Source organism: Poecilia mexicana, unplaced genomic scaffold (assembly GCF_051168715.1).
Source record: "Poecilia mexicana isolate PSO_F unplaced genomic scaffold, ASM5116871v1 scaffold_9, whole genome shotgun sequence".
Classification (NCBI taxonomy): domain Eukaryota; kingdom Metazoa; phylum Chordata; class Actinopteri; order Cyprinodontiformes; family Poeciliidae; genus Poecilia; species Poecilia mexicana.
The window spans coordinates 13,085,457-13,112,629 of NW_028263378.1; the positions used below are offsets into that span (position 1 = coordinate 13,085,457).

General features: G+C 39.6%; 3 protein-coding genes across 3 annotated transcripts; 2 read left to right on the forward strand and 1 right to left on the reverse strand.

The window, feature by feature from the left end:
• Positions 1-854: 854 nt before the first annotated feature.
• rab3c (RAB3C, member RAS oncogene family) lies at positions 855-12,437 on the reverse strand. Its single transcript, XM_014985585.2, has 4 exons — positions 11,865-12,437; positions 7,816-7,934; positions 4,081-4,205; positions 855-3,781 (listed from the first exon to the last, which is right to left on the reverse strand). The coding sequence occupies exons 1-4, from the start codon at positions 12,141-12,143 to the stop codon at positions 3,591-3,593; spliced, it is 714 nt and encodes a 237-aa protein (XP_014841071.2). The 5' UTR covers positions 12,144-12,437; the 3' UTR covers positions 855-3,590.
• Positions 12,438-16,620: 4,183 nt separating this feature from the next.
• On the forward strand, positions 16,621-20,369 carry LOC106916957 (adenine nucleotide translocase lysine N-methyltransferase). The gene is made up of 5 exons (XM_014985584.2): positions 16,621-16,970; positions 18,639-18,743; positions 18,857-18,997; positions 19,770-19,820; positions 19,912-20,369. Exons 1-5 carry the CDS (start codon positions 16,803-16,805, stop codon positions 20,089-20,091), a joined length of 645 nt encoding a protein of 214 aa, XP_014841070.1. The 5' UTR covers positions 16,621-16,802; the 3' UTR covers positions 20,092-20,369.
• A 1,644-nt stretch (positions 20,370-22,013) lies between these two features.
• plk2b (polo-like kinase 2b (Drosophila)) lies at positions 22,014-27,004 on the forward strand. Its single transcript, XM_014985581.2, has 14 exons — positions 22,014-22,306; positions 22,406-22,513; positions 22,615-22,731; positions 22,938-23,067; positions 23,263-23,446; positions 23,594-23,792; positions 23,922-24,069; positions 24,198-24,292; positions 24,596-24,728; positions 24,852-24,932; positions 25,063-25,222; positions 25,475-25,604; positions 25,751-25,861; positions 26,015-27,004. The coding sequence occupies exons 1-14, from the start codon at positions 22,085-22,087 to the stop codon at positions 26,204-26,206; spliced, it is 2,010 nt and encodes a 669-aa protein (XP_014841067.2). The 5' UTR covers positions 22,014-22,084; the 3' UTR covers positions 26,207-27,004.
• Positions 27,005-27,173: the final 169 nt, after the last annotated feature.

Here is a 27,173-nt window from a genome sequence, read left to right on the forward strand (position 1 = left end):
CATGAAAAATCTTTTGAAGGCGGGTGCTGCCATGGTGCGGCGGTGAAGCATCGCTCATGTATGAAGGCCATAGTCCTCTACGTTGCCGTCACAGGTTTGAGTCCCAGTCTGATAACTCAAACGATTGTTTGTGTTGACAGCTGCATACTTTAGTCCAACTTGAAAGAGTAGGTATCTGGAGCAGGGGCCTATTTCTTTGATGTAAAGCATAGAAAATATGCTTTATTGTGAACTGTGAGAGGAGTGTATCAGTATCTTGTTGCTTTTGATTGGATTGAACCTGGTTGTTTCTGAGCACCTTAACCACTTTGGTGTCACCTGAGGAGAAACACTTTGAGTCTGGTGGGAAAATCTTTAGATGGCCTGTTCCAATAGTTTTGACATAAAGACATGAACATGTTTTAGAATGGATAATAGATAATACATTAAGCTTCCTAAATTACTTCCCCACAGCCCTTTCCTTAAAGATCAGAGGATTAGGTTACCAGGAAATCAACCAATTTTAATGAGCTCTTCCAATTTAGAGAATAACCAGTTATAAGTAGAAGATGCCAGAAGCTAGCTGAAGGTTACAAAAAGTGATTTTTTTTCATATATCAATGTATGCGTATGCGTGTATTTGAGCTTGTGTTATAATTTTGGCTGATGAAAACGTCTGACAGATAGAGCAAATATAAGAGATTGTAGAGATCTCATTTTAACACTAGGAGGCGCACTTTGTCTTGCAAAAAGGCCACTTCCACAGCATCAACTGAATAAAGCTGCTGAGACAAGAGGCCTGCACACTGTTCGCCAGCCTCCAGCGCCCCCTATCCTACTTCATCACAATCAGTGAAGACAGATAAAACAGAGACCCCGTCATAGAATCTGAATTTATTTCCTATAATCTCAAAAACATACAATTTCATTTTTGCTTGCACTCCAAGAAATATATTCAGTTATATGTAAAGGTTTCTAAAATGAGATTTCATTTATCTGATTGGCTGTTTTTCTCTATGAAATGAATCTTTTCTAGGGATCTACTATAATTTATTCCAACATGTTATATTATAAGACATGTACACATATGTTAACAAACACACTTTGTGTGCAAGTTTAAGTGTATCCCTTTTTCTTGTGTTAACAGTACAGCATATGGCATGGACTAGGTTATCTCCCTGACTATTTGCACAACAACACTGCATTTTAACGTAACAGGAGTTCAGTCAACACCCAACAGTTAGCAGGAACAGCATACAGTACGCAAATACAATTGTACAAAAAGGTATACACAAACAATACACTGTAGAACTCTAATTCGTCTCTTCAATATGGCAGACAGACATATACATACACACACGCACGCGCACGCATCCACACACTAAAAGTAAATATAAAAGGTCTACACCCCTGTTAAAGTGGGAGGTTTTTGTGATGTAAAAGAATGAATTCAAGATAGATAATTTCAGAATGTTTACCTCTGTAATGTGACCTCTAACCTTTAAAACCATATTAAGAGGAGTATATAAAGTGTAAAGAAAAAGCTAAAGCACTGTCTTCTCTGCATGTAGCAACACAGACACGGGATAGGGTGGCAGGACATAAAGCATTTTTTTAATCATCCCAGTCAATATAAATTTAGTAAAAAAAAAAAAAAAAAGAAAGAAAAAAAAAAAGTCCCCAAAAATATGTTGGAAAATGTGTTGTGATCTTTTGGTTGAACTTTCTGTTTGGCACAAAATATCAATGTACATCACCAAAGTAAGATACCCACAGTAGGGCATAGTGGTGGCAGCACAATGCTTTGGGGGTGTTTGTTTTCAGCTGAAACTGGTGGAACGCACTGAAAGGATTTATCTTGATCTCATCTTCTCACAGATCAAAAATCAGACGTTTTAAACAGGGTCTGCAGTCTTTTATGTCCACCATACACATTACACCAAACGTTCAGTGACTGCAGGTTGTCAGTGAAGCTCCCACCCCTTTCAGAAAGCGCACAGCATGTTCAAAACTACGCCTTCCTATTTTCTCTCGCAAAAACTGCAGATGGAGCTGTTGGACAAGATGACAGAAGGAAACTATTTACAGGGTTTCATCCATAAAATATTGCACTTGTTGGCCCATTGCATTTCACAGCGAGTGCCATGACAATGCTCCTAAATGTGTAAGACAGAGTGATATTTACAGTGTCTCAGAGTATAATTCTACACCGATACGTCAGGACTGACTTCATGCATTTTATTTTTTTTTTATTTATTTATTTTTTTTTACATTTTTGTAGTTTTGTTTCTCTATGCAACAAGCAACCAACAATGTTAAAACCCCTTAACTGTCATGAGGACACCAGCCTCCTCACAGACTCACTGACTTATATGTAAGTATTTTGAGCGTGACAGTTAAGAGGTTGGTTGAACCGTGATGTTTTTGGCACTTTTTTATGAATTTATGAGATGAACTCGAAACTTTGAATTTTTGGACTACTTACGACTTTTAAACGGCACAGATTTATTAAAGACAAAGGTGGTGTTTATTTACGAAGTTTCTTTTTTAAGCAACATACATCTTGCTTTCCTCTTTTTAAAGAAGGGGTTCAATTTTACAGCACAAGTCATGCTGAATAAGAAATTATGGCTGTTTATTCCATGCCAGGACGCATCGTCTGCCTTTTATCAGAATGCTTTACTGTGCTTCGATGTAATGGAGTTGAGGGCGAGGAGCTTTGGGTAAGGCCTATCTTCAGATAAAACAGCACACATGTTTGACCTTTTGGCAGCATGCTCTTTGCATCAAACATTTAAAGGCTGAAGATAATGATTGAGTTGCTTTTCAGATACTTATTGAAGAATTCACACATCTACATACAGGGTGAAACTGTATGTAGATGTTTCACCCTCTACGTACATCAGTTACTCCCATCAGTTACACAGACTCAATTCATTCCAACAGGAAGCAGGACTTACAGAGGGACTTACAGAGGCCGAGTTGGAGATGCTGAAAGGCCACTTTTTTTCCCCCTAAAGGTAGTTGATTAATCGATGGCAACATGACATGACACACTCATGCAAATCCACGCTCACTTACTGCACAGTCACAGCCAGAGGCTTATTATTACAGTCGTTACACAAAAGGAAAGCCGCTACATCGCCTAGTGCGCTAAATCCTAGATTTGGCCGCTCTAGGAGTCAAAATTACCCAGAAAAAAAGGACGACTTACACCATACAGAAAACTTCATAGACATATTAAAGCACTCACTGATTCTATTTCTTGTATAGGTATTCATAAAGATATTAAAGGTCTGAAGGACAACCTCTGTAAGTTTAAGTGTTGAACTATTTCAAGTCCTGCCAGACAGGATTGGTTTATTATCAAACTAACTAGCTGAAGGACGCTGATTCCCTATAGTCTAGATAACCTGTGGTGTTATATGTTTTTACATTAGTAATGACTGTACTTGCTTATTATATAAGGTGATAACATTTGGGAGATGAAGCAGCAGCCTTTGCAATTTTTACTACTAAACAGGCTTTGAACTGCAGTCCGGTGAGGGCGGTTCTGGCAGAGCGAGGACTTCCTGCACTCTCCTGCCCTGACAGCTTTCCACTGCCGGCCACTAACAGTTGCATCCAGGCTGCTGGAGGGGCGGAGCGCTGTCTGTCAGTTTGGCGGTGGGGGCTCCCGTGGTGACAGCCGGATCAGTGTCCAAGCTCTCAGACATCTTGTCACAAATTAGGTCGACGAGACGTTCAAAGGTCTGCTTGACGTTGATGTTGTCTTTTGCGCTCGTCTCAAAGAACTCAAAACCTACAGGAAAGAAAACAAAGAGTTATCCGCACTTTACAGACTTTTATTGGAAGCTGAAAACCATTGATCATCTTTCTCTCAGCATCTTAAAGTATAAATTGTACATTTATGTAGGTTTGTCCAATGGATTTCTAATAATGTACAGCAAGGTTTGTTATTGTAACACGGCAGAATGTGAGAAAGTTCAAGACGGACGTAGACTTCTGCAGGGTGGTGCGTACAGTTTGTATGCAACTCTTTAATTGTATTGCATAATAATTTAAAATACCTGTTGCTGGGGATGTTGTTGTACAACCTACCCAATTGTTCAGCCAGCAGGCGGCCACTATCCACCGAGACCACTCTCTCTTCCTCCATATCGCACTTATTTCCAGCCAGCACTACCTGAGCATTATCCCAAGAGTAGGTTTTTATCTGGGTCGACCTGCACAGAATCAGAAGCAAACACACAGAGAGACCAATCATCTTCATGGGGTCTGCTGCAAGAGCAACAGACAGATCTGTGTTGTTTTGCCTATGTTTGTTTGACAGGACCCTTCAAAAATGGAAAGATGGAGGAAGAAGGCATCTGATGTAATGTTTGTCTGCCCTTTGGAGCGGTCACGAACAGCGATTGCGTTCATGTTCTTTGGCTCATCCCGTTTTGTGAGTCACTGACGGCATTATCAGAAAAGTGGGTCAATTTCAAATATGTGAAGGAAAAATATGCTGTCACGTCTTGTTCAAATATAGGTCATTATTTACTCGGTGCGCATTACACAGTTTTTAGGTTAAGGTATTAACAAACAATGTGCAAATGGAATTCACCATAATCACCAACTCTAATCATCATTCATATAATTAACATCCTCATTTTTATCAAATGACATAATTCTCATCATTTTACATTATGCTCCCTCTGCATCATCATAATATTATTTATTACCATACTGGTGCCAATCATCAACACCATCATCATCACCATCATCATCATACTCAGTCTAATAATAATGGTAACCATCCTCATTCATGTCCAGAATTTATGTGAAAAAATACTCCCTTATGTGTATTGGATTAACTATAAATGTGTAAAATGACGTTAGTATGAAAAAAAAAGAAAATTAGTCAAAAAGATATTTTAGACTCTAATTATTGTTAAAAGGAGTACTTTATATCGAATGTGAAGATTTTAATATTAACACTCAAAACTTGCTCATGCTGAAGTATTAACATCATTCATTTTAAAATGATTTTTCTACATGGAACAAAATTTTAATTACTGTTGTTTTAATAGTTGTTTTTATATTAAAAAAATGCCTCAGTTAACAGTTATTATTAAAGATCTGCTCTACTCTAACCTCTCTGAACTCTGGAAAATAAGCAGGAATTTAAGGAACATGTTGCTGCAGGGTTTGCACTCTTACTGAAAGTAGGGCAGCAAACACACCATGAGCAGAAAACAGGAGTGAGAGAAGCCGGAGACAAAATGAAAGAGTAACAAAGAGAGATGGCATCAAGATGATAGAGCTTGTCCTCTCACTGCTGGTTCACAAGTAGAAAGCAAAATCTGAAATGACTGTTTATTAATTTCTTTTCAATCGAACATTTAGATTCAGTGTTACAGTATTTCTCTGGGTTGTCTCTGACTCAGGCATGAAATGAGCTTGTCAAAAGACTAACTGAGAGACAGTTTAGGATGGAGCCATCGCCATGGTAACCTCCTTTCCCCCCTTCAACCTTGTCACAAGGAACAAGAGAAAGTAGAATTAAAGCTGGCGGCAAAGACAAAAGAGGAGCGCTCCATTTATGTATTTTACTCCACTGTCCTCTTTCTGCTAAGTAAGCTCTCAGGTAACCCAGGCCTGTTGTAAGCACGGCTCCCTTTCATCGGACAGCCATCACAGTCGGCGCTCAGACTGCAGCAAACCTTCAAAGAGTCAGAGGGTCCTGAAGCAATCGCAAGTGGACCAACAGAAAGCCTGCCTGGTTCACAGGGATTTGATTAAAATCTGGCTGCTTATATTGGGGTCAAACATGAAATACAGATAATAAGACTGCCAAGATTTGATTTATTTTGAAAAAATACCACAGCTTTCATGTGAACATGTGTACTCTTAAGTAGCTGTAAAATTGACTAATCTAAAAGTGAGAAAGTGAGGTGAGGCATTGAATCTAGTGTGATGGTCTTTCGGATAGATATTTCATAGTTCATGGCTGTTTATTTTTTCTTCCTCTAATTCTCCGTCTAGTCCTTATAGCTAAGCATGACAGTATATTTTATGTTGTAGACCTGAGAAGTAGAGGAAAAAATATCATATTTTGTCATGTTATGATGTCCTGAATTAGGGAATAGACTCCAGCAACTTTAATTAGAGAGAACAGCCAAGAAACCCATTGTAATTCTGGAGGAACTGCATTAATATATAAAACAGTGTGGTGGAAAATGTGTTGACATAGCAACCATTAATGCAAGCCACAAATTACCAATTTAGTCCAAATGGAAGAGTGATAAGGATGGACTAAGGTGCTCTGGTCAAATGAGACCAAAATCAGCCATTTTGGTCTGCATGAAAAAGTTATGTTTTCAGGAAAACTAACACTGAGGACCAGATCACAGCAACCATGTGGTGACAGACACATAGTGTGGGCAGCATCATGCTATGGTGATGCTTCTCTTCAGTAGGACAGGAAATAGCTGATTGAAATATCAGTTCTAACAATCAGAAATATTGAAATATTTCAGGGAAATACTGGGGGGGGGGACTGAAAAAGATATGAGACTGGGGCAGAAGCAGCATAACAGCCATAAACAAACAACTGGAGCAACAATGAAATGGTTTAGTTCAAAGTGTTGTCTCAATCAGACTGCATACATAAAGCAATAGAAAGGCTGGCATAAGACATGAAAATGAATGCTTACAGACATTTCCCATGCACTCATAAGGTATGTTTTAATACAGAATGGGCAAAAGTGTCTGTAATTTACAGATTATCATGTGAAAACCACATGACTTTTCATCCTCCACTGAACAATACTTTCTGTTGGTCAATCACATGATATCTGAAAGTAAAACATTTGTAATTTATTAATAGTTTTCATAGGCAATGTATCTGGCGGGACATTTGAGATTAATAATTGTTGAGTTTGTCTTTGACTCTGTACTGATTTTCAAGCCAGTCTTTGGAGATCACATCTATATCAGAACACCATTTTGTGTTTGACAAACTTGTATTTCTCACAGCTTTATCTAAAGAAATAACAGATTTTGTGTGAGGAACAGAGTAATAATAAAGAGTTTAAAGTTCTACATTTTGAAGGCATAGATAGATGTTTCATAGAAAACTCCAGGACAAGTTAAAACTTTGAAACAGTTTTGTATAGTAGTCCAAACATCTCTAAGAGGTTAGGATGACTTTTGAGTCCTTAAAAGCTACATTTACAAATGAGGGGTGGTTCAGGATTTTATGGCACATTATGAAAGTCATGCCAAATGATGTAATCTTACTTAATGCAGAATGCACAGAATTACATAATTTCCTCTAACAAAATGCCAATTCGGAGCTGGCAAAGCCTCTGGCTTGTCAGAAACACCTCACAATTTGACATCTGATTAGTAAACATTAAAACACATTCTGTCCCTGGCATCCTGGCTTCCTGTTGTTTTTTAAAGTAACAACACTAACCCAGAAACCTAATTTCTGTGACTAGTTGAATGCTACTATCCCAGTTCTAGACATGAATGCGTCAACAGAGCAGACGTTTGGCTCAGAGTTACGGTTCAGCCTGCAAATGTGACTCATGAATGGACCCCAGATTTGAACTTCAAAGGTTTCCATGAAAGGTGAACACGCAAGCTGCAGAGGAAGCCTGTCAGATTTCACACAAAGTATTCAGAAGCAGATAAAATGGGAGAGCGTTTTTCAAACATCACTGCACCGATGGCCATAGCTTGATCCACATTGGATAATAACGTTAAAAAAATTGACGAAATGTCAATATTCAGTGTACTGTGTTTAGAGAGTGAGTATAAATTAATAAAACAAGACAAACTCACCAGTCCTGCACAGCGCCAAAGGACTCTTCGTTGGTGATGTCGTACATGAGGATGAAGCCCATGGCACCACGGTAGTAAGCTGTAGTGATGGTCCTGTAGCGCTCCTGGCCTGCAGTGTCCTGCACACAGACATCATGATTTGGTGTCACTGACCCGACCCTGCACAGCTGAAGCTGCACACTCCGGACCACAGTGTTCATGGGCCGGCGTTTACATTATTAATGCACTGCTATTAATACACACAAAACCTCATCTGCTTGGTGTCATGGCTGCAATTTTCAAAGTTTCCTCTGCTCGTCATTCGGAACTAATCATTGTACTAGTAGCTGAACCGGCTTTGCAGCGACAGGGTGCCAGGAGCAACACCTCGGTTTTAGCTGATGAAATTGATTTAGTTCGTTCCACAATAGTCAATCAGCGGTGTTCGGTGAGGCAAAGATCATCACACGCATGTCATCAAAAAAAGTTCCAAATATAGAAATAAGACCATTTCAATTTAAGAGAGTGTTTGTGTGCACACGGTGATCCGTGTATCACAGTCAAAAGATGTTCAGGAGGCAAATGGAAATGTAAAAAGTGTATTTACAGTTGGGAGCCGATTACCAAATTTGTACAGTAGTTTTGTTGTTTTATGGGTTACATAATGAGAAATCCCTCCTGTTCCTCATGCTGATACTGTATGTTTACAGCTTTGTTCTTACACCCACAACAAGTGTGTTTGCATGCTGTCTGTGAATCATGGCAGAGGAATACTGGCTGCTCCACTTGGCTCTTGACGAACAGACGGCAAACAGGGAGCTCTGGATTGTGTTTGCCATGGTAATCTGGCGTTCTGTTCGCCTGCACACCATCACAACAGCGGGCCTGTTATAGCCAGAGGACACATCTGACCTTCACTCTGCAGAGACGCTGCTCACAGCCGGTCAGCTCTGTTTCCAGGTCCCTCGCTGCAGCTGGGACTCTCTGTCAGATTATGCAGAGACCGAAACCAGCACCAGCCTGTAATGTTCACTAATGTTCTGTACAACAAACAGTGACTTGAAAGATAACTTTTTCTCTTTAAGTCGAGTCATTATCACAAACGTGAATGTATTTGGACATACAAAAATAATTGCTAAGAGGGGGAATTGGTTATAAAAGAAGTTCGGGGGTGGGGGGCCAGAAAATCAATGAAAAGTAAAAACTCACATTTTAAATGACTTGCAGATGTAATTCAACTTCAACAATGTATTGAGTTAGGAGTACTAAGTAAAAACTGAATGTCACACAAAAAATGTTGAAAACGATATAACCTTTTCGTTCCACTTTACGATTATTAATTACTTTAAGTTGGTCATTGCGCATAAACCAGGTCATGCTTTAGTCATCTGCACATTTTACCCCAGTTTGTGTTCCTGTCTGAAATTTGCATCTTTGAGATTTTTGTTGAAAACTTAAAAATGGCCCAATAGCTTTAAGTGTTTTTCTTTTACTGGACGTAGTAAAAAAATAGAGTGCAACAGAAAAAAAATAAAATCTGCTTAAGTCCGTGGAATTTGAGCACTTTAAAAAGCTTTGCTTGTCGTCTGGTGCTCAGCAGAAATCAATCAAAGTGGCTGACTTCCACAAGGCAGCGAGCAGAAACATGCTGTGTGCAAAAGCCTTCTTGTTCTGCATGTGACCATTTTTTTGTGAATCGTGCCATCAGTCGGTTTCATTCAGCACAGTCTCACACATTTGCAGCGAGAAGTCCAAATGTATTATGACGTGTGACAAGTGCAAAGACTTTAGCCAATACACATCACCTTAAAAGGTCCCTATACTTTATGTCTCAGCTCTTTTTAGGCCAATTAAAAGAGACAGGCCAATTATCTGGATGCAAGGGCAATCCTTTTTTCTCCCAGGATATGCTTGTCTTTGCTGCTGATGAAAACACATTATCCCGATTAGCTTTCATCTTCCTGTTCAAACAAAATTGTTCACTTTCTGAGGATGGATAATTGCTGCAGAGGGTGCCTACTGCTCCCCAAAACGGGCAAAGCCTCCACATGGACAAAGGAAAAAAGAGAGACAGGAAATCTTTCGGATTTTTTTTTTTTTTTTTACATTTACAGTCTGTGAGGTAAAAAGAGAAAATCTGCTTTTGCACCTCAGATAAACTCCTAATTAAACACATTCCAATTCTTCAGTTTCCCACATGTTCCGAGCAAGGTGTCGCTTCTGCGTTCCTCCCTGCAATGTGCCACGTTAACACTTACTAGTCTGCTGTCAGTAATGCTGAGATTTCCATCTGTCTACACACTTAGATCAGTGTTAGAAAGCACAACAAAGCCGTTTGTTGAATACACTTTAAGGAAATGCATCATGCTCTATATCAGCTGTATGCATGAATTTATAGAACACCAGGGATCATGACACTTATTTGAGCTTTTACTACAACGTTTTTATCCGGGCATTATAGTTTCTTATCTTAGTCCTATGTTTATCAATTAGTAGATTATTCATAAAAAAAACATGCAAAATGCAAATCCTGTTGTCAAAAGCTGCAAGGCTGAGATTTTTCTCTGTATGTAAGTAATCTCTATTTGCCCTACAAACCAAAACGCTGACTCGCACTGTCCAGATGTACTTTTCTTATTTCTCATTGATGTATCAGGCATCTATGAAATATGCGGACAGAGAATGGGGCAAACATGGATCAAATGGACTCTTGATATAGAACAACAACCTTTCTGTGACAGGAATCACATTGCAAGAGCAACAAAACAAAATCTAAGCTCTCCAAGAGACCTTGGAGGCCACCGGGATACAAATTACACTGAATCTAAAAATACCAGATTAAAAATGAGACCGAGATAAATTATTGAAAAAATGTTTCCGCTTTGGAAGGAGTGTGTCTCCTCTACGATTCAGCTGATTAACCCTGTTGAAGCAAAAAATCTCAAACAAAACAGATGCAAAGGCCTGGTTGCATCATGTACACAACCTAAAATTGAGACTTTGCCAAAGAATAGTTTTTACTGTTAGGTTTTTTTAATAGAATCCTGTCAGGATCCCGTATATTGCCTTGGCAATATGTTCTCACTGTACCTTACACACATAATCTGAATAAATTCAGCTGTAAGGATAATTCCTGTCTGCAGATTTATTCTGATGAACACCCAGTTCGGGCATCCTTCCAGTGACACCATGCTTTTGTTTTTTTGAATATAAGGAGGGCTCCCTGTGATGCTGGAATTTAAATCTCACTTCATCCTCAGCCCTCTATCTGACACCTGAAGGCTTTGAGTCGCATATGACTGTTTATAACTGCATCCCCTATAACAAAATCCAAAATCATATCTAGTAGCCCCTTTCAGCCTCCACGACCAATTTATTATTTTCTTTCCATCAGATTTGAAAAAAATCCAGCTTTCTAACTGGCTCTATTGTTGCATAATTTTGTCCTATTAATGATGACAATCTTCACCATGCCATAATATGTATGTATGAATCTACTGATGTTTCTGTGCACTTCTCTGGTGTAATATATTTGTGCAAGAGCTTGTTTTGATCCGCCACAACTTCTGTGGAAGTTCTGCCATCCCAAAAGATGAATATAAGCAATTTATTTTTAAATATATGCTTAGTCAGACGCATTTTTGACATGTAAGTAGGAAATCCAGAATATTAAAAGTTGAAATAAAATCTAAGGTGCCTCAACAAAGGATTGGATTGCTTTACTTTGATTTCATCAGTTGAACTGTACAGCAAACATATGGAGATTAAAAGTCTTGAAAATCAAAAGAAAAACTTGCTTGTTTAAGAGGTGTCTACACCTTTTTAGCCACCTTCATCACAGATCTTTATAAAATTACATCTAATAAACAATCCCAAATAGACTTATTACATAGTAAAATTGAAACAGGAATTTGCTTGGATAAAATAAAATTTGTGTCTATTGAAAAAGAGATGTGAACACATCCAGAACTTGGCTTTGTGGTCAGCTACTGCAGGCCAGGCAGAAATCAGCTACAAGACATTTTGTGGCTTCTGAAAGTTTGATGTCAGTGTTCATGAATATTTCATACCCAGATCTGCAGTTTGATCCTCTTGTCATTCTTGTAAACGGTCTTAACTTTGAAGTCGATGCCCACTGTGCTGACGAAGGCCGACGTGAAGGCGTCATCAGCATAGCGGAACAGGAAGGACGTCTTCCCTACGCTGCTGTTGCCGATGATGAGCAGCTTGAACATGTAGTCGAAATTTTGGTCTCCTCCTTCTCCTTTCCCCTTGACATCCTGAGTGGCAGCCATCTGCCAAAACAAAAGCAATAATGAAAACTTCATACACTGTACATGTGAACACATTTTTTTTTTTTTATAATTTGCTGGCAAGTCATTAAAGCAACAATAACCAGTTTGTATGCACTTGCAGGAAAGGTGAGGGGGCGACTGTAAAATCTACATATTGGTTGCAGAGTACAGTAAGCTTGTTTTACAGGATACAGATAAGAGATGACAGAAGGCTGCGTCAGGAAAACCAGCATGACCAGCACAGCAAGCTGTTGGTTTAATGAGTATTAGATAACAAGCTGAGTTCTTTCCACCATCAGAAAATCTCTATAAATAAACCAGTAGTCTTTATTTATATTAATACTAAAAGGGCAACATTTGGCTCATAATATAATTAATTTTTCAGAGTACTGGAAATTGGATATTAAAATGATGTAAATTTTACTCAAGGACATAAGCTTCTTCAAAAAGGAGTGAATTAAAATATTATATTCTTTATCTGGACAAATATCAATATTTTTTATTGTGAAAGATTTTGTTTTTCAGTAACTTTGAATTTCTATTTTGCAACAAAAAAAGGCCAAATTCAAACTAAGTCTGAGCAATGGGTACTCTGAGGTACCCATTGCTAATTAATCTTAGCTACAATGTCCTAGGAGAAGGTTAAAAATGCCACCTCAGTAAAACAGATTTTGAAATTTTTGCATCCAACTTTAGTTAGTTTAGCAGTAATGCTAATGCTAAAATCTGCTAGCTAGCTGAGTAAATTAATCATGAGAAAGCTTCTTCCAATAAACGACACATTTCAGGTTTTTGAACAATGATGAACTAAATCCTATTTTGTACCCTGGAGGACAAACCTGATGAGCAAAAATTGAAGCAGGATTTACCTGGAGCAGATTTTAGAAGCTAGCAGGCAGCTGACTAATTGATTTTAGCTGTTAAATATGATTAATTTCCAATCTGTGGCAACATAAGCGAAATGACAGAGAAGTTGTTCAGCAGAGAAAACAGCAACACACTTAACAATGGTCTCTTCTGAAAAAATAAAAATAAAAAATCCGCTGATACTTTTATTTCTCAGATTTTCTCAACCAAGAATAAGACAACTACTTCTGATTATAACTTCACCTGAATAAATTTGGACTTTGCCTTTAAACTCATGAAAAATGATTAAAATCTAACCCATTTAAATTGAATATGTCGCTTTGAATCTACTTGTTTACAATTGTACACAGAGTACTGAAAGCTCACACTCTGACATAAGCTTTTCCATGCCAGCAGTCAGCAGTCAGCCACCTCAGAGGATGCACGTTGCACTGGGGAGATGACAGGAGAGCGGTCATCGCTCCCTCCAAGGTGAATGTTTGGACCGGGCAGCTTCCGTCCCTAAACATGTGCGACCATATCTCCCTGCACCCTTTGCGCTGAATAAAAGATGCCGGACCTCCATCATGCCAGTCCTGCACTCGCTTTCTATTCGCCTCCATGTGTGCGCGTGTGTCTGTGTTTGCAAGGACACCGTTTTCACGCCATAAGCCGGTTATGCAAAAAAATAAAATAAAAATAATAATAATAATAATCAAGCGCTGCTGAGCAAAGAAGCCGCATGCCAGATAACTACATAGACTGGCTGTTCTGAGCAGGAGGATGTCATTCTACCGTTTCACAAAAATTCTTCCACATATGTGAAACTAAAAGGACATTGTGTGGACAAACCTGTTTCGAAGGCCTCGTTTCGACCTGTATTTGCCCCTGATAAGCAGGATAGAGGTTTATTTCTCTGAATCTATACCGCAGACGCTGATTTTATGGTATTTTTCTCCCTCTCTCTCTGTCTCCGAACCAGTTTCAGCACCTGGGAGCTGTCCCCTCCGCTTCCGATCTGGAGGCTGCTGCTGCTACTGCTGATGATGATGATGGTGGTGGTGATGATGATGATGATGCTGGCTTGGCTGAGCGAAAAGAAGCGCGTGTCATGGGTATCGGCTACGTCACGGGAACAAAGAACACTGGTCTTGTAGTTTTTTGTTTTTTTTTTGTTTGTTTTTTTTTACACAGTTTGTAAAGCGCATGGAGGCAGCAGTCCCTGCGTGGAGCGCCTCAAAGCTGTGAACAGCTGGATGAAACGCTGCTTCAGATTTCAGTTTATCTGAGACACACCCTCTTATGATATAAAAAAAAGCCCTGTCTAATAGTTTTCCACATTCTTAGTTTCTAGTTACATGCATTTAACAACCTTACCTTCCCATACAAGTCCATTTGATCCTCAGTAGCCTAATATTCCACCTGTATATCTTTTATTTTTTCACCCCCAGTTAACATCAACTCCAACCTGGCCAGGATTGTAGCCCCTCTCCCCCCCTTTTTGCTTCCAGGAAGCAAAATATAATAGGCTCTCGCTTTTTGCGTCACTCTCCCTGTTTTGCTGGCGTGCCCACGCCCCTGAAGCAGGCAGCGCCGCTTCAGAGGGACAGAGAAAATAAGAGCGACCTGAGTGCTGATGAATATTAATATTGTTGGCTCCACAATGGAGGCAGGCGGTAGAGCTTCCGAGATAAATAAATGTCCATGTTTTGCAATTAAAATTAGATTTTAGGGTTTTGTATGTAGATTAGAAAACGGGAATATAAAACCAATGCTGTGATTTAATAACATAATGAACGTGCATTGATGCACACACCTGATTTACACTACGTGGACTTTAATGATCTTAAGAATCACAGTACATCAGATATTACGTAACTGCAGATTGGGGATTAAATATACACTTCATTTTGCCAGGCAGAGAGAGCATCCGTTACTTGGCAGACAACTGATAGGGCCTGTTAGTTGTCACAGGGCGGGGTTATTGTGACTGACTGGCCTTTGGACGACCCGTGTGAGGCAGGCAGTAGACTGTGAAGCGTCAGAAAGAGGGGCGGGGCAGGTAGGCAGCTCAGACATGTGTGTTCACAATTTCATGCACTTTATGCTGTGTTTTACAAAAATTCCCTTTCTTAGAAGAGTGCTTCTGTGTGCATCCTGCACTGCTATTGCATGTAGCACTTCTTTAGCTTATTCCGCATCGATCGGCTACCTCTAACCTAAACGTTTCACTTTGTTTACAAGCTACTTCAGCGAAAGTCCGACCATGTAGCTCTATTTTTCGCTAAGAGGTAACATATATACGAGGATAAGAGCCGATATTTTATATTACTTTTAATCCAAAGCGTTTAAGCCAAACTTTTCTAGAAGGTTTCTAGGGAAACCAAAGGTCGCCATAGCTCCATCTGCCGTTAGCAACTGCTCTGAACGTTGTTTTCTGTGGACACGCCAATAAAACAAAAATAAACAGTAAATACAGTTCATTGTCATTCTTTTCTTAGGAATTTTTTTTTTCTCACATTAAAATCAAAACATTCAAAGTGTTTGTTTTTGTTTTGTTTTGTTTTTTTTGTGACAGGAGTTGTGACAAACTGTAGAGATAAATATTAAAACTATGGCGTGCATTCCCCTTTCTACTATCACTTAGAATGCCATTAAACCAACTTTAGAGGCCATTTTTGGAGTAAATAGAGTTTCAAGGATGTGTAATTTATCCACAGCGTAAATGCAGAGGTTTGTTAGAGAACATTACAGAACTGAAAGTATCAAGAAGATCAACGAAGGCATCAGGGGACATGGTTGTGGAAAATGTTTAAAGTAGGACTCGATTATAAAAAATGAAATAAATAAAGCAATAAAACATTCACATTATTTGACAGCATCAACATTGGGTTCATCTTATTATTGCTTTTCTCTAATGTTTGAAGAACCTTAGGTAACAATGACAGCATCTGCTTATCATCTACTTTTGAAAGCCTTCTTTGTATGTTGTTCAGCACTTCTCTTCTATTGACAAAACTCTTTTTGGCCCGCAGGAGTAATCTTTTCAATGACATTTCCTCTCTTCAGAAATGTTCAATAGGATCTGGGTCAACCCTCAATTACAGCCAATTTGAGTTAACACTCTTCCCTTTTTCCATTCATTCTGCGCCGGATGTGTTTTTCCAGTTTATCTTCCTTAAAAGAACTAAGTCTGTTACCTCACACTGGGGGAGGAGGGGGGAACAAAGTAACATCTTTTATTCAATGTTATCCCAGTTATTTTGAAATCTCAAATTTTCTCTGAAATTCAGTGGCTTCATTTCCAAAGCCAGTAAGACAGGCTGACACTGTCCTAATAGGTTCATGTTTTACATATACAGTGTGTTTTAAAAAGCCTGGTCACACATTTTTTCCAACCAAAAAATATAAATAAACATATGAATTAATCACATAAATAAAATTTGGATGAGTTTGGACAAGTTTAAGTATTAAAAATATATATTTGCCATATTGTGAGCTCTATGTCGAAAGCACTTGCTGCTATGTTTGGGTGGTGATGTTATGTTTTTAATTTGTAATTCCTCCATTTCTGTTTAACCACTCAAAACATTTGCTAATCACATCAATGAGCGATAAGATCGTATTAAGTTGCTGAAAATCATTTGTGTTACTTTTTGTTTTAAAGTCCCCGAATCGAAAAAGAAGAAAGTGCAGATGACCTTCATTTTTGAAAATATTATTTATTTCGCTAATTTAATCAAAACAAAGAGGTCGAAGCCTTTTTGGCTGCTGTTATTCTTATGAAACTCTATTGTTGCAATAATTCTTTAAGTATAGAAGACATTTTTGTTTATTTTCTGTACAGGTGTTCACACTGTTTTTGCAATGGAGGACTCAATCGAGCTGATCATTCAGGACTACGGTGGGGTCTTTCCCACCAGCAGACCCCATCCCATCGTGTCGGCCTGCACAGGAGCCGTCCTCACAGGTCTTTATGGATTATGGAGCGTTTTCACTATGCCTGGCTTCCGCAAAATCCCACGGCATCTTAAGGTACAAAATATTGCTTCTTTTATTTTATTTTTTCCTTTTGCCTTGTGTGTATTTTCCCCTTAAATCTATTAAATATCGCATGCTTGAAATAATAATAATAATAAAAACAATTAAACAGATACGCAATTTGAGTTGTTGATTAACAATAATTTGCTTATTTTGGAGCATAGTGCTCCATGCCAGCATCAAATGTGGGAAAAGAAGAAACTGGTAAGTCTGTAACTGTAATTATTAATTTTGCACCAACAACCAAAAACGTTAATCTGAAATTAATTTATGGCTTTTGTTTTCAAAGGTAAATGGGTAACACTTTATTTGAATGGGTGTGCATAAGACACACATGACACTGTCATAAACATGACATAACTTCTGTCATGAACATAAAGAAATCTTTATGAATGTTTATGACAGTTGTCATGAAGTTTCATTCGGTAAATAATGACACTTTTAATGCAAAGTTGCTCTAAAAGTTGCATTGAAAGTCCATTAAAAGTGACAACTTTGCATGATTTTGTAAATTATGATAATTTAATGCAAAGTTGGCATTTTTAATGGACTTTTAATGCAACGTTTAGAGCAATTCTGCATTAAAAGTGTCATTATTTACCAAATGACACTTCATGACAACTGTCATAAACATCCATAAAGACTTCTTTATGTTCATAACAGATGTTATGTCATGTTTATGACAGTGTCATGTCTGTCTGATGCACACCCCTTCAAATAAAGTGTTAATGGTAAATTTTATAACATTTTGTTATATTTAAATTTGTTACTTATGCAACACTCACTTGATTTTTACATTACCAGCTATCCTGCCTAAAGAATTTGCTTATCTACCTTTACGCACACAGATGACCTTGATGGACATCATATTCTCAGTCCATAGGGTTCAACATGATTTTGACTCACCCTTTTGCAGCTTCCGTTCTTCTGGGAAGTCTTCCCACATGGTTTAGAAATGTGAGGTCAGACAGTCATAATGATGAGCTTTATGATTTTAAGTGATCTTGTTACTACTTACTACATTGGGGTTTTTAATCACTTCGACTTTGTTATATTAACATAATATTTAGTACATTTAATAGTGAGGAATTCACTGAGTGTCCGTTCTTTAACAAATCTTTGTAGTTGCATAAGTTCACTCATGCTTTTCAGGATTCTAACCGGGCAACGATGGGTCCTCGACCACTTGCTCTACCACTATGAGCCGGTGCCACTCCTCTTTTGAAAATATAGAGTAAGACAGTGTGTTAAAAAAATCAAGACAACAAAAAGAGAACTGAATTGTTTCCAGTGACAGATTAAACTGAGTTTAATCAGGTAAAAGCTAAAGAGAATTCATCTGAAGATTTGCTATGTTATTTTACAGACATACAAAAGTCAGTCAAGGTTGTTAACAACACATAGAGAGCTCACTGAAAGCAGAAATATATTTAATATGAAGCATTTTCAGTAAGTAAACAAAAAAAATGAAATTTGTGTTTCACACTGGGATGATTTAAATTGCAACACTTAAGCTCTGTAGAGCTTATTTACCATAGCGCGACAACAGAATATTATGTTCTTACTTGTTCTCACCACTGGAAAAGCAAAGTAGCATTTACAGTAATTGTGGCTCAGGCAGGCAATGTTGACTCACCACACGCTGTGTCCACTGTGGCTCAGGTCCCATATTTGCCCTCCAGTAAAGACCAAGCACAGAACGTTATGAAGCTGCTCCAGGGGAGAAGAGGTCGCTTAGCAGATCTTGGAGCTGGAGATGGAAGATTGGTGAGTGAAGAGAGGCTCTCTGAAACAAGTTTATCAAAATGAACAGAATAGACACTTTCCTTGTTGCCTTGTTTGCTGTGGTTGAATTTTACACAATGCTGTGCTATTTCCAGGTATTTGCAGCCTCTTCCGCTGGTTTTCAGTGCACAGGGTTTGAGATCAACTCAATTCTAGTGGCTTATGCAAGGAGCAAAGCCTATTGGAGAAGAATCCCCTCCAGCCAAGTAACCTTTGTTAAGAAGGACTTCTGGAAGGTAAGGCTTGGACAAAAACAGTCTTCTTGTGCCTTTCAAAAGTAGCCATCAAAATACCTGAGAAACAGTTAAGAGGCCAATGGTAACTCTGGAGGAGCTGCAGAGATCCACAGCTACAGTGGGAGTATCTATTGAGAGGACAACTGTTAAGCTCTCCATACATGTAGCCTCTATGGAGGATTGCTGAAAAAACTCATTGTTGATGCACAGCAGGAAGAACTCCTATTTAAAGTTTGTCCACATGTCCTGGAGAAGTCCCAGCAAACATGTGAAAGGAGGTGTTTTGGTCAAATAAGACCAAACTATACTTTTTTTTTTAAAACTTGCAATAAACTTAGTAGAGGAAAACTATCTCTGCACATCACCCCGAACATACCGGTCCTCTCAGTGAAACATGCTGATGGCAGCATCACACTGTCAGGGACATGAGAGCTGATACAGGGTCTATAAAAAGTATTCACCAGCTTGGATGTTTTACCCTTTTTATTGCTTTTACAAATCAACTGTGATTTTAGCTGTAATCACAGCATGGAGTTTGTGTGGACAGGTCTCGGGTCTTTGACGAATACTATTATAGGTAGATTGGCTCATGTGCACCATGTAGTACTTTTCTTTCATTTTAAAATTATGCCCAACTTTGATTTGGTCTCTCACTAAAATTCAAATAAAATCTATTAAACTTTGTGGTTGTAATATTCCTAAATGTTATAAAATAATTTAGAAAGTCACAATATGTGATCAAAGTCCTAAGTGTCTTGATCTTTCGTCTTAGGCCGATTTGTCTTCGTACAACAATGTGACAGCCTTCCTTGTTCCAGGAGTGGTAAGCCATTTTTCTACTGAAAATCTTCTCTTTACTTTATTTTTGCTACCAAGTCATTGTATTGTTATTGTATTCCTATGACTGTTAACAGATCGAAGTGCTGGGAGAGAAGCTACTGAAGGAGCTTCCTCAAGATGCGCTGGTCATTTCTTGCCGTTTTCCTTTCCCTAACTGGCCCCAAAAATCAGCTGCCGGCTCTGGACTTGACCAGACGTTTGCTTATGAGATCAACTCTGTGCGCTCACACTTGAGAAAGACGGAGATGAAATGAGTCGAATACTGTGACCGACATTTAGTGCAGTGTTTTTTGTTGTTGTTGTTTTTTAATGAAGAATGCTGAATATTATGATTTATTTGTTGTTCAGTTTTTCATAAAAGATTTAACTTATTTTACTCTGTCAATGATTTGTGAAAATCTGAAAAGATCTTTTTTACATTAGATAACACTTTTAACTAAATTGAAAATTATAAGTTTTGCACAGGCAACACTGATTATCTGTGCAGCACACTGTCTAAATATTAATAAAACAAGTTCATAAATGTCAATAAGGCTTGAATTTGTTCTATCTCTAAGATTATCAGAAGACATTTGCAATCGCCTTATGTCATTAAATGTCAAGAGTTAGACATTTTTCTGTAAATTGCGTTAACGGTGGAAGCGGGGTCTGTTGGAGTCAAGTCATGGACTCCACTCCCCTTAATCCGTGCTAACATATTAGCAGCAGATCCTTCAAGTCTTGTATATTTCATGGAGGTGAGGCCTCCATGATTCTCACTTGTTTGCCAAGCACATCCCACAGATTCTTTACTAAGATCTTGGGAGAATTGTGAGGCCAAGTCAACATCTTAACTATGTTATTGTGTTGCTCAAACTATTCCTGAACCATTTTATCTTACTGGAAGAGGCTCCAGCTATCCACTGGGCTATAGGGAAGTTGGTAGGTGTCAAACTAACATCTATGTGGATGGTAGGATCTTGGGTATCCCTGCTGATCATTACCCAAATCAAAACGCTACAACCTGTGGCTTACCTTCTTTCCATACTGTATCGATGTGGTTTGTGACACACACAACAACTGTTAATTTACAAATCACCTTATTCTGTTGCTCCATAGTCCAGTTCTGATGTCCACATTATTGCCGTCTTTAACAGTGAACATGGGTTAGCTGACTGCTCTGTCCATGCAAGAAACTACATTAATATATCCTGGCACCTTTTTGTCAGGATCTGCATCAGCTTCTGCAACAGTTGTCTGGTTGTCTGATGGATCAAGATTGTCTCTTCCTTAGACCACTTTTAATAGATGAAGAACACTGTAAGCCCCTCTTCAGATCTGCAGTTTTGGTTATGTACATGTGAAATATGCTCAAACTCTTTCTCTTGGGCATTTTTCCTACTTCTAACACATTCATTTTGAAGACAACAGGTTCTCTAGCTTAATATATCCCACCCAGACAGTGAGAGTCATGTACTTCACCTGTCTATGGTCATACATCTGACTTGTGTATCATGCTGACACAATTATCCACCCTGACTCAAAAATATCCACCTGAGGGCGCTATAACTCTAAACAGGCCTTGGTACTCCACAGCCTAAAACCAGGCTGTACCGAATGCAGATTGGTTTTGTCGTGAGCCGTGCAGACTTTTTGGATTAGACCCACGGATTAAATGTCCTTGTTTTGTTTTTGTTTTTTTTTTTTGTTTTTTTTTGTTTTTGTTTGTTTTCTACCATGATATAACATAGACATAACATTTTAATTTTCTGTTTCCGTGAACAAATCTTTTTTTCATTTTTTTTTTTCTTTTTCCATTGATCAGTGTTTAAATGTGTGCACGAATGCGTGAATGATTGAACGTAGTGTAAAGCGCTTTGGGGTCCTCTGGACTTGATAAATCGCAATGTAATAAATGCCATTTACCATTTTCCCATTGCTAATAAATAATTGGGGTCATAATGTAGCAAATAAAATAAATCAATCAAAACACTCCGTTTTATTAAATTCGTATTTTATATTTGTGTCACCATCAACGGGCAGTCTCTGTCTGGTATAGGTGATCGATAACAGTCAGACCTCCTGCTCCCGTTTCCTACAATGACGTTAGGAAGTGAGAGAGAGAGAGAGAGAGAGAGAGAGAGAGAGAGCATAAGATAGAGAAAGAGGGAGGGAGTTGGGTAGGTGATGAGGGAGGAGAAGGGAGACGGGGAGAGCACAAGGAGGGAGGAAGAGCGGGTATAAAAGCTTCCAGAGAGCCTCTCTGGGATGCATTCTGTATGCGGGAAGAGAATCAGTTCTCCAATGGAAGTACATAAAAGCACCGTCCTCCAACAGACTAACAGCAGCAGCATGTGCGAATCAACGCAGAGGTCCTGCGAGCCTCGGCGGAAGAGAACGGAGGAGCGCAGCGCTCCGTCAGAGATGGCTAGGATCATCACCGACCCGGCCACGGGGAAGTGCTACTGCCGGGGGAAAGTTTTGGGAAAGGTAGCGCACAGCTCAGCATCTGCCCTCGACTCGTTGGAATTTACTTCTCACCCCGACGGCACGGTGTTTTAACAATGTTGTTTCCCCTCTTTCATCCAGGGAGGATTTGCTAAATGTTATGAGATGACGGACCTTTCCACCGGCAAAGTTTACGCAGCAAAGATTATCCCACATGCGCGCGTCTCCAAGCCTCACCAGCGGGAGAAGGTAAGCGCGCTGCTGCGGTGCCTGTGCGCACTCACGGGTATGTTGTCGCTCAAATGTCTTTGGTTGCAGACGTGACCGTGTTGTCCTTTTTCTGTGTGCAGATCGACCGAGAAATTGAGCTGCACAGAGTCCTGCACCACAAAAATATCGTGCATTTTTATCACCATTTTGAGGACAAAGAGAACATCTACATCTTGCTAGAATACTGCAGTCGAAAAGTGAGTGCAATTATAAGAAAGATAAAGAAGACATTGCATAGAAAGTAAATATATTACCAGTTATCTGTATTTTATTATGCACTATATAACAACCTTCGACTTCTTAATGAAGCTCACAGAGTTGCATTTATGATGGAGCATGTCAATGTAGGATTTCTTAAAGTAGATGTATATATTTAAATATTTTCTATTTTGTCTTTCCATAGTCCCTGGCCCACATTCTGAAGGCGCGCAAAGTGCTTACCGAGCCAGAAGTGCGGTATTACCTGAGACAGATTGTTTCTGGACTAAAGTATCTGCATGAACAAGAAATTCTTCACAGGGACCTTAAATTGGGTAAGAAATTTTTATCCACAAAAGTTTCATAACAGTTTTTTTTTTTTTTTTTTGCAAAATTTTGCAAATCTGTACATGTATGTGATTTATTGTAACCAAACTCTTCAAATCCATAATAATTGTGTGGTACCATGCCTTTGATCTTGGGTTGGCTTAGCAAGTATTCATATTTCCACTGTTTTTCTTCTCCCAAAGGGAACTTTTTTGTTAGCGAGTCGATGGAACTGAAGGTCGGAGACTTTGGTCTCGCTGCCAAGTTGGAGCCGGCGGGAAACAGGAGGAAGACGATCTGCGGGACTCCAAACTACTTGTCCCCTGAGGTCCTCAACAAGCAGGGTCACGGCTGTGAATCGGATATCTGGGCTCTGGGCTGTGTAATGTGAGTTGGGTTCCTATTATTCCACTGTTAGGGACTGCAAAAAGCTCCAGCAAAATTTGTCAACATCATAAATTACAATACCGCTTGAAGACAGAAGATATATTTTCTAAACCGTATACTCATGCAATCGCTTGGATTCTGTTTCAGGTACACTATGCTGTTGGGCCGACCTCCATTTGAAACCACCAACCTGAAGGAGACCTACCGCTGTATAAGAGAAGCACGGTACTCGCTCCCTTCCTCGTTGTCACCGCAGGCGAAGCAGCTCATTGCCAATCTGCTGGCCAAAATTCCAGAAGATAGACCCGATCTAGAGCATATTCTGAGGCACGACTTCTTCACCCAGGTTAGACCTCTGTTCAGCTTGCTCTGGCTTTCAGTCTGCAAATGTCACTTTGTGGGAGTTCAGAGATGACTCTTCTGCCCCTGTAATTATCTGTCCACACACTGACCCACTTTCCCCATTTCTCCACAGGGCTTTAGTCCAGAGCGTCTGTCGCCTAGCTGCTGCCATTCACCACCAGACTTTCACGTCTCCAGTCCTGCAAAGAGCTTCTTTAAGAAAGCTGCTGCTGCACTGTTTGGTGGGAAGAGAGATAAGGTCAAATACTACGAGACCCTCAGTGAGTATAGTAATAATAATAATAATAAAAAAAAATACTACTTAGTTGACTCAGATGATGCCTGCATGAAACCTTCTAAGAGTCAGTTTGTGCAGCTTGAAGGATTAATGTTTGCTGTTTTCTTGCAGACAAGTTAACTAAGGAGGAGGAGGAGATCTACAAACTGCAGCACGACTTGGAGAGGACGGTCATCAGTCAACAGCAGAGCAAAAAGATGTCTGAGGTAAGAAAGCAACAGCCCAATATTTACAAGGGCGTGGGTAGGCTACTTTCGCAGGTGCATTAGTCACACAGCAGTTAAAACTTGTGTGGATTTGAGATACCCCTCTGTGGAGAATCCAATGAATCACCCTTTGTAGTTGCAGCAAAACTTTCTAACAAGCACAGTTTCTGAACTAGCTGAAAGCACTTTAATCTCAACCTTTAAAGGCAGGCACTTTGAAATCTGTGGGTGACCACTGAGTCAGAGTAGGAAGAGATGATCTAAACTCGCAGAATCTAAGCCTTGTCGTCATTCCCACCTCAGAATGGAAGTCTACTTCCGCCATCTGCCGGGAGCCCCGTTGCCTTGGCAACAGAGAGTCAGTCGCCAGCAACGCAAGACACCATTCGTCTGATCGTCAGGGGGAGTCTGGGCAGCTGTAGCAGCAGCAGTGAATGTAAGTTACATCATGAGTGAAAAGATTATGTGTAATAAATCTTGAGTGTATGCGGGGATTTTTTTTAGTTTTTTTTTTTTACCTGTGATCCATATAAATGGTTCTCTGTCTTTGTTTCCAAAGGTCTTGAAGACAATACAACAGGGAGCGTGGCTGAGACTGTTGCCAGTGTGTTAAGAGGATGCCTAGAAAATATGCCTAAAGGTGAGTAAACTACTGAGTAACTGAAACCTTAGTCCTTTAGCTTTTCCCTTGTGTACTTTCATGCTTCAGACTTGCCCAAAATCTTTCATGTACTTGTATTCTGATCCTGACTTTTCCTCTCTCCTTGCAGCAAACGACACTCCTCAGACGTTAAACAGCTGCAGTCTTCAGTGGGTCACCAAATGGGTGGACTACTCCAATAAGTACGGCTTCGGCTACCAGTTGTCCGATCACACCGTTGGCGTCCTCTTCAACAATGGCACCCACATGAGCCTCCTGCCTGATAGAAAGTACGCAGTAGTCTATGCTTTCATAACGCCTATACTTTGTTGTTAAAGCTGTTGGCTTGGTGATACAGTCAGATTTACAAAAGGAAAAAGGAGTTACCGTAAAGATTGGGTTATTTTTTGACATATTCAGCTCCAGTTTTCACAAAAAAATTGTTTCCAAAAGTCAAAATGTGCTATATGTTCTTGTTTATTTTATCTAGTGTTGGTTTTACAAATTGGATGTGTAACACCCTGTGCTCTCTTCCTTCTCAGGACCATTCATTACTATGCAGAGTTAGGCCAGCGCTCTGTCTTTCCCACTTGCGAGGTTCCTGAGCACTTTGTGGGCCAAGTGACTGTGCTGAAGTACTTTTCCCATTACATGGAGGAAAACCTCATGGATGTAAGTAAAAATACCAGTCTCTCAAGCTAAGCCGTATCTCTCTTGCTGTTATTTTTGCTCCTCCATTCTCCACACCCTACAACATGAGAAATGTTCAAGTTGCAGCCTGTCTAATCCCGAGGCATTTGTCTTTTTTGCTTTCTCAGGGTGGGGACCTTGGTACTACAACAGATTCACACATGCCCCGTCTCTACCTGCTGCAGTGGCTCAAGTCAGACCGCGCCCTCATGATGCTCTTTAACGACGGCACCTTCCAGGTAAACACACCCACAGCTGCGGAAAACACAGTTGTTGCTGGGCATGTTCAGAGGAACTGTTTGGATGACATTTTCTCTCCACTGAATTACACATCAGATATAGATAAAAGGTAACATATTCTAATGGGTTTCTGTTTATTTTTCTCTCCAAAGGTTAACTTCTACCACGATCACACCAAGATCATCCTGTGCTGCCAGAGGGATGAGTACATGCTGACGTACATCAACGAGGAACGAGTCTCTAAAACGTTCAAGCTCAGCTCCCTGCTGACGTCTGGCTGCCCCAACGACCTGCGCCAGCGCCTGGTGTACTCCCTCAATATGCTCCTTCAGAGATGCAGCTAAACCCACAAAAATTGCTTTGGACTGAAACACTGAAAATTCCACCCACTGTGTTACTGCAGTGCTGCAGAGGAACAGGAAACCTGCGAGAGAACAGGCGGATTTTCAGGGCTGGGCTTGAGCAAAATATATGAACATTCCTGCACCGTTTCACTGTCATGACTCAGCGTCGGTGCAGGTGAAAGTGTAATGCAGAGAGAGACTGAAAGAGCCGGGGAAAACGAAATGTAGCACAATGAATGTTGATGGGGAACAAAGGGCTGATTTCTACTGTTGGTAAAGAGAGAGAGAGGACCGTGGATGTTGGTTCGAATGTGAACCCCACATGTTGGGCTTTCGGGCATGTAACGAGACTAATGCTGGGCTGGCACCAGCTTAGGTGTGTACAGAACAGTTGGTTTGATTCCAGAAGCATAAAACGAAGCTCTGAACTTTAACAGAGCTCGACTGTGAGATACTGTAAATGATGTACAGTGTATGTGTCCAAGCCACCGCAGCTGTGGAAAGAAATGACTGGTGTGGATGTTGAAGGGTTTAAATGAGTACATGTTTGTCTGAGCGGGGAGGGGTGTAACACTACGCTAACTTTTAAAAACTGTGATTTGTTTCTTATTGTCTTTATTTGACAGATGGTCTCGGCACAATGAGCGAGAGGTTATGTAGAATGACATTACACCAGGTCTTTTTAGAACCATTTAAGAGCCATTATCACCTAGGTAACAATGTCTTAAATAACTTATTGTGTAATAAAGTGCAGTATTTATTTATTTAATAAATAAGAGTGTTTTCTAAAAAAAGAAAGTTGATTATTGTTTTCATTTGAGTTTTTCCGTACTAATTTTCATTAACAAAAGCACTTGGAAGGCATTGAGGTTTATTGAATACCTTCCAAGGTATGAACTCTTAGTAGAAGAGTTTTTAGAGTAGGGTTCTGTTAGGATCTTATAATGTGGGTAGTTAACATCTCACC